At 41.7% G+C, this 8,289-nt stretch overlaps 1 protein-coding gene across 1 annotated transcript; it reads left to right on the top strand.

Moving 5' to 3' along the window:
- The first annotated feature begins 860 nt into the window (after positions 1-860).
- UTP23 (UTP23 small subunit processome component) lies at positions 861-6,707 on the top strand. The gene is made up of 3 exons (XM_083359830.1): positions 861-1,114; positions 5,657-5,831; positions 6,233-6,707. Exons 1-3 carry the CDS (start codon positions 927-929, stop codon positions 6,611-6,613), a joined length of 744 nt encoding a protein of 247 aa, XP_083215956.1. The 5' UTR covers positions 861-926; the 3' UTR covers positions 6,614-6,707.
- The last annotated feature ends 1,582 nt before the right edge of the window (positions 6,708-8,289 follow it).

Raw genomic sequence — 8,289 nt, forward strand, 5'->3', positions numbered from 1 at the left:
AAAGTCCAGTTGCCTCTTGAAAAAGCATCTTTGGGATAGGAGGGATCGTACCAGCCGAAAGGGGCTGATTTCTCAGGAAAGATGCAATAGGAACGGCTCACAACTGCGTAATGTTATTAAAACGGGATGCGAGAAAATCTCGCTAAGAATGGAAAATCACTTAATGGCACTCAAATCAATCGATTTGGAGCACAACGTTTCGTTTACACGATTCTGTTAGTTCACTTAACCAGCAGTCCTCTGGGCCCATCAGCCTTTTAAAAGTGATTATGAACTAAGAAAAAGCTTCAAGGGACAGCCCTTTGAATCCCCCCACTTGGTCCTTCTCCGTATATTGAGATTGCAAGTCCCCGAATTCTGTTCTAGCATGGTTATAATTATTTTATTCCTTTTGGAAGTGCACAAGATTTGCTTTTGCTGCAAGAGGGGAGGGAGGCCGCTACACTTCAGAAACGAATCTAAGGGATATCGCTGTTACCCTTGCAATGTTAGCCAAATTAAGAGCCCAGTTTTAGATAATGCATCTGCTCCCAATCGCCTGGATAATAACGTACAACAGAACGAATAAAGCCAGCCACTAAAAATAAAAAAAAACATAATAATTACTCTGCTTTTATTACCAACCGAAAGTTACTTTTTAAACTTTATTTTATTAAATATAGAATGCATTGTGGATTTATTTATTTTTTAATGAGCACGCTAAAACCTTCAGCCCCCAGCAGTTGCTATTCGAATTTTTGCAGCCTGGTTCTTAAGTTGTTGTCAGAACTATTTCCCCACGTGTTTCAGGCAGAAAGCATCGCGCATGCGTCGACGTGGCCTCGCCTTCCGTTGAACGACCCGACCCAACTTCCGGTTAAAGGAAGAGACGGGTGGCGGCTTGGGTGAGGGTGTGTTTGTACGTTTGCTCTCCTTCGACTTCCGTTATGAAGATCACCCGGCAGAAGCATGCCAAGAAAAACATGGGGTTCTACAAGTACAATTTTGGTTTCCGGGAGCCTTTCCAGGTGCTGCTGGACGGCACCTTCTGCCAGGCTGCGCTGCGCAACAAGATCCAGATACGCGAGCAGCTGCCGGGTTACCTGGCCGGAGCCACGCAACTCTGCACGACGCGGTAAGGCAAGGGGGTCTTCAAACTTGGCCCTTTTATGACTCATGGACTTCAACCCCCAGAATTCCAAAGCCTGGCACGCAGGCTGAGGAATTCTGGGAGTTGAAGTCCACAAGTCACAAAAAGGTCAAGTTTGAAGAACCCAGCGGTAAGGGAATTGGAAGAGTTGGGGGGTGGGGAGAGCGCGCCTCCATTGGCTGCGAAGAACAAGGGACAGCGCGAGACGGTGCTGCGGAAACGCGCACGCGCGCTCTGTTCCTTTGGGTTGGTGGGTGGGTGGGTGGGTGGCGGGGGCCGCGCGAGCTCTTCCAGCAGCCTGGGATTGGCTGCTGGAAGAGCTCCGCGCGGTAGGGGCGAACTGGCAGAAGTCCCTGCGAGGCAGCGGGGAGACGGGGATGAGGCGCTGATTCAGCAGCAGTCACTTTTGGGAGGGACATAGAATAGAATAGCAGAGTTGGAAGGGACCTTGGAGGTCATCTAGTCCGACCCCCTGCTGAGGCAGGAAACTCTATACCAGGGGTAGGCAACCTCGGCTCTTTTATGACTCATGGACTTCAAGTCCCAGAATTCCTCAGCCAGCTGCGCTGGCTGAGGAATTCTGGGACTTGACGTCCATGAGTCATAAAAGAGCCGAGGTTGCCTACCCCTGCCCTATACCATTTCAGACAAATGGCTGTCCAGTCTCTTCTTTCAAAACTTCCAGTGTTGGAGCATTCACCGCTTCTGGAGGCAGGTTGTTCCACTGCTTAATTGTTCTAATTGTCAGGAAGTTCCTCCTTAGTTCTAGGTTGCTTCTCTCCTTGACTGACTCGTTTCCATCCGTTGCTTCTTGTCCTGCTTTCAGGTGCTTTGGAGAATAGCTTGACTCCCTCTTCTTTGTGGCAGCCCCTGAGATATTGGAACACTGCTATCATGTCACCCCTAGTCCTTCTCTTCATTAAGGTATAGGTTCCCCCACACATGCGTGCTAGTCATTTCTGACACTAGGGGCCGGTGCTCATCTCCGTTTCAAAGCCGAACAGCCAGCGCTTGTCCGAGGACGTCTCCGTGGTCATGTGGCCGGCATGACTAGACGCCAAAGGCGCACGGAAGGCTGTTACCTTCCCACCGTAGTGGTCCCTATTTTTCTACTTGCATTTTTACGTGCTTTTGAACTGCTAGGTTGGTAGAAGCTGGGACGAGTAACAGGCGCTCACTCTGTTATGCGGCACTCGGGATTCGACCCGCCAAACTGCCAACCTTCTGATCAACAAGCTCAGCGTCCTAACCCACTGAGCCACCGCATCTCTTCATTAGACATACCCAATTCCAGCTACTATTTTTTATATTAATAGATATGCAAGCAGTTGCTAGAATAAGAGACATACCTGATCTCAAGGGTTTAAGTCTAGAGAAGACTTGTAACCTCTTCTGCTCCTTCGGCCAAACCTATTTTGCCAGATTGCTTTCAAAAATCTAATGATACTTGAAGGTAGTGTAAACTGACTTGGTTAGAGTTGCCAAAGTGTTTTCCAGGCAAAGAATGAGAAGAATAATTGGAGAGGAGGAGAAATCAGGTGGAAAAGGAAGTCATTAATTTTCTTGGCATCCATGTTGGAAATTATAGCAAAAAAAAAGTGCTTAGGCCTGCATGTACAAGAAATTACTTTTTCCAGCACCTAAAAAATTGATTTTCAATTGCAATATTTTCCCAATAAGTATTTTCAAAAACCTATGCTAGCAATCATACATACTGGATGACAATTAGCGCTTCATATTTCTCATAGAAATGTATGGTGACTGGTCATCTACTGGCTACAGTGATCATAGATTTGAAGCAAATGCTTTGGAGCCAGTTGCTAGAATCGGGAAATAAAAATCTGTTGGTAGATGAGGGAAAGAAGCAGCCAACGTACAAGGTCACAATATTGAAAGTTTGAATGACTATTGTGAAAACTGCCCTGAAATATTCTCAAGACACTCAAAAAATCAGACAATATTTCATTTTAAGGCTCTGCCTGCCAGGTGGAGGATGTGTTCTTCTTTTACCAGATGTTTGGTCACCCTAGTCTTGGCTATTTTAAAGGGCAGAGAAAGTATAGCTGTTAATAACAAAGGTGCCTATGTTGGGGACAAGTGTCAAAACAAGCAAGAATGTGGAAGCAGTATCAGTCTGCAAGTTGTGCAAAAGCAATGGGACTTGCCTCTTGATGCTCCTATCTTCTTGTCTGTTTTTACATCTACCCACCATCACATGGACATTTCTGATCAATTATCTTTTACTGTCCCGTCCTACTTTGTGAGGCATACTGGGAGTGGGTGATAATTTTGAATTTCTTTATATATAGCATATGTTACTATTTAGGGCACATGTGTCAAACTCGCCACGTGACGTGTCGTGATGCATTGCGACTCTTTTTGCATTGCCGGCAATGGGATGGCCACAGCTTCGGTATGATGAAACCGGCCTGTGGCCGGCAGTTTGACACCCCTTATTTAGGGGCTCAAGGTGGTGCTCCCATTTTGTTCTTACAACAATCCTGTGAGATACTTTGGGCTGAAAGAGGGTGACTGGCCCAAAGTCACCCAATGATTAGTAGATAGTATCATGCTATGTTACTATGTTGCATACTATGTAACACATTGATTTCATATTAATTACTAGATATCTTCATTAATGATTTGGATGAGGGGATAGATGGGGAACTCATCAAATTTGCAGACGATACCAAGCTGGCAGGAATAGCCAATACTCCAGAAGATAGGCTTAAGATACAGAAGGATCTGGACAGACTCGAACACTGGGCACTATCTAACAAAATGAAATTCAATGGTGAAAAAAGTAAGGTTCTACATTTAGGCAGGAAAAATCAAATGCATAGGTATAGTATAGGTGGTACCTTGCTCAATAGTAGTAACTGTGAGAGGGATCTCGGAGTCTTAGTAGACAATCACTTCAATATGAGCCAGCAGTGTGCTGCAGCTGCCAAAAAAGCCAACACAGTGCTAGGCTGCATTAACAGAGGGATAGAATCAAGATCAAGAGAAGTACTAATACCACTTTACAATGCCTTGGTAAGGCCACACCTGGAGTACTGCATCCAGTTTTGGTCACCACGATGTAAAAAAGATGTCTAGACTCTAGAAAGGGTACAGAGAAGAGCAACAAAGGGGCTGGAGGCTAAAACATATAGGGAACGGTTGCTGGAATTGGGTATGTGTAGTTTAATGAAGAGAAGGGTGAGGGTGACATGATAGCAGTGTTCCAATATCTCAGGGGCTACCACAAAGAAGAGGGAGTCAAGCTATTCTCCAAAGCACCTGAAAGCAGGACAAGAAGCAACGGATGGAAACTAGTCAATTTTGGTTTCATCTGTCCACATTTGAAGTTTGCAAAAGAGCACCTGGATGTTCCACAGCACTACTGGCAAAATATACTGTGGACAGATGAAACCAAAATTGAGTTGTTTGGGAAAAACACACAACACTATGTGTGGAGAAAAAAAGGCACAGCACACCAACATCAAAACCTCATCCCCACTGTAAAACATGGCGAACGGAGCATCATGGTTTGGGGCTGCTTTGCTGCCTCAGGGCCTGGACGGATTGTTGTCATTGATGGGCAAATGAATTCCAGAGTTTATCAGGACATTTTGCAGGAAAACGTATGACCATCTGTCCGCCAACTGAAGCTCCGTAGAGGATGGCTGATGCAACAGGACAATGACCCAAAGCATACAAGTAATTCAACAAAACAATGGCTTCAACAGAACAGAATACGCCTTCTGCAGTGGCCCAGTCAGAGTCCTGACCTCAACCCGATTGAAATGCTGTGGCAATGACCTTAAGAGAGCGATTCACACCAGACATCCCAAGAATATTGCTACACTGAAACAGTTTTGTGCAGAGGAGTGGTCCAAAATTACTCCAGATCCTTGTGCAGGTCTGATTGCTGCCAAAGGAGGGTCGACCAGTTATTAAGTCCAAAGGTTCACATACTTTTTCCACCCTGCACTGTGAATGTTTCCATCTTATCTTCAATTAAAACATGACAACAGCTAATGTTTGTGTAGTATTATTTTAAGCAGACTGTGTTTTTCTATTGTTGTGACTTACATGACGTTTAGAGCGCATTTTATGGCCAATTCATGCAAAAAACCACATAATCCCAAAGGGTTCACATACTTTTTCTTGCAACTGTACATATGTAATTTCCTGGGAATATATTTAATTTCCTCTATATATTACAAAATTTCATTTCATTTTAAACTATAAGAAATATAGGCAATCATTGCCTAGCGATCACTTGTTCAGCAACCATTCAACATTACAACAATGCTGAACAAAATTTACGGCCAAACCTTGCAGTTGTGGCTGTTGCGGCATCCCCTGCAGTCATGTGATCATGACTTGGATGTTTATCTGGAGTTAGTTGGCTTCCACCTTCATTCCAAAAAGACATTGGCACCTGCCATTTATGAGCAGATTTCTCTAGAGATGTAGACCTCTTGTTAAAAATACAAAATAAAGTGTTGTGCTTTTTTTCTCACCATATTTCCCTTTTAGATGTGTGCTAAAAGAATTGGAATGCTTGGGGAAAAAGTTGTACGGTGCAAAACTAATTGCCCAGAGATTTCAAGTTCGCAACTGCTCTCATTTAAAAAATCCAGTGAGTGGTTCAATCTGTCTCTTGTCCATGGTTGAGGATGGTAATCCACACCATTATTTCATAGCTACACAGGTAAATTTATTTCACTTGAACATATTTGAACAAAATGCCCTATCTGACCTGAACTAAAAATATTCATTTGTGTTCTTCTACATAACCTTCAATAACTGTGTCATTAGACTTTATTCAGATTTAAAGGAAAAAAAAACTCTTGCTACAATGAATTCATTACTTCCCAACTACTTATTTTTAATTAAGATAATTTGCTGTCCTACTTGTTACATTTACGTACAGTGATAGCTACTTTACAGCTGTAACACATACAGTGTTAGCTCAGTTATATATTTCAAAAAGTTTAATTACATTTTAGCAAAATCATGGGCTGAGGGAGTTTCTTATTGTTCTGTGAAGCATATTGTGTAGTCTGTACTCACCTGCATTTTATTTTCTGTTTTACTTTTTTTTAAAAATAGGACCAGCACCTGGCCACAAAAATAAAGAAAAGGCCTGGAATCCCTCTGCTATTTATAATTCAGAATACAATGGTTCTGGACAAGCCTTCTGCCAAATCTTTGGCTTCAATACAGGCAATGCATACAAGCCAGCTTATTCCAGAGCACCATAAACAGACCATTGCATTTCTGAAAGAGAAAAAAGGTCTTGTGAAAACTTCAGAACCCAAAAAAAGAAAGCGGAAAAGAGCTGCTGGACCAAATCCTCTCAGCTGTCTGAAGAAAAAGAGAAAAACTGAAGAATCCCAACAGTCTTCCACATCTAAGAAAAAGGGAAACCGGAAGCGCAGTAAAAGGAAATCAGACACTATGACTGCAGCTGTCCAAGATACAAAAGCATAATATTCTGAAAATTCAATGTGCATTTCTATTTTGTGGACTTTGGATATGTAGTTAATGCTGGTTGAAAAAATAAATCATACTTTGTTTAAAAAAATAGTTTGCCATGTATGTCATGTTGGTGCCATGGGTGAAAAGAACTCTTCAGAGCAAACTTTTATATAAATAAAGAGGCTATGAGGCTAAGAAGTTTGGTACTTTTCAAAACAGAAGGCAATATGAGGAAGATGGCAAAATAATCATTATACGAAGATGTCACCCAGGTTAAATTCAGGATAGGAACATGCTACGAAGACTGGAAATAAGACAGGTTTTAAAAAGTTCAGGGATAAGAAAAAGCATTCTAGCCAGCTCTATCCCCCACCAGTTCAGGAGAAGCAGCTGCTTTGAATTGGTTTTTACTTCAAATGAGAGCAGTGGAAACTACATTAACCCACCTTTGATTTACTTTGTGTGAATCAAGAATCAGGAAATGCACCCGTATTTTTTGTGTGTGCTTCTTATGCAGTGAAATGCAGTTACTTTTAAGATCTAGGAAATGCTTGCTTGTTTTAAGCATCCAAGGTACTACAGTTGCCCCTTTATGCTCTGACTCACATTTCTCCCTTCAAATTTTCCTGGACTAAAATAGCCTGTAAGTGTGCTTTCTTCATTTAGAGATTTTCATATGTCTGATAGAATAGTTTTAACTTCTACTGATCCTTTGATGTGGAGAATACCTCTTCTGTGTTCTGGCAGTTTTTTCGACAGATGGTGCAGAACTTATTATAATGTAACATTCACTGATCCTATTTTCTATGTTTCCGTGATAAACGTTAATGAGGTCAGCCTAAGCAAATGTATATTTGAAAAAGATCCTAACTAGAACCATAATGCCTATCTACAAATGTAGCATTCCTACAGTAGGAATACCATGCAGAATACTGTTACAAGAGCTGGAAAAGCTGCAGAAAAACAAAGATTAAAAAACTAAACAGTTCATTCTTGACAATTTAGAATCAATCCAGCTTTAATTAAATTAGGCTACAGTAATGATAGGCCACTGTTCTCCAGATGTTTTGGAATTCAGCTTCCATTAGTTCCAGCCAGCATGGCCAATGACAAGGGAATATGGAAAGTTTGGTCTAATGTATTTGACCAAATACCAATTCTTGACATTTGAAACATCTGGAAACTGCCAGGTTCCTGCTCTGGGTTATACAGTATATATGTAAAATTTACATGCCTTTGTTAAAATGCCACATTTTTGAGATGTAAAAAAAATCAAGCCAAGATAAATCACTTCAGAATTTTTTCCACTTTTAATAAAATATATCAGCTGTACAACTCAATTGAAAAACTGAAAATGTTTACTGGGGGAAAAATATGGTTGTATAAATGTTCACATCCTCTTATGAGTGACTATCAAATGCGTTCAGCTGTTCTAGTAGGATTTTTCTGACATGCAGTTGCCTCTTGTAGCAAAAGCAGTTGGTCAACAAAGAGCTTACAAACCATCAAAGGGATCTCATTGGAAGATATCAGGACAAGGGTACAAAAAAAAAATCCCAAGGCATTCAATATACCATGGAATACAGGGAAGACAGTCATCAACAAGTGGAAAAAATATGGCACAACAATAACATTACTAAGAAGTGGATGTCCCTTCAAAAGTGACGGGGAAAAAAACAAGAAATCTG

This window comes from Vipera ursinii (genome assembly GCF_947247035.1).
Source record: "Vipera ursinii genome assembly, chromosome: 3".
NCBI classification, from domain to species: Eukaryota; Metazoa; Chordata; class Lepidosauria; order Squamata; family Viperidae; genus Vipera; species Vipera ursinii.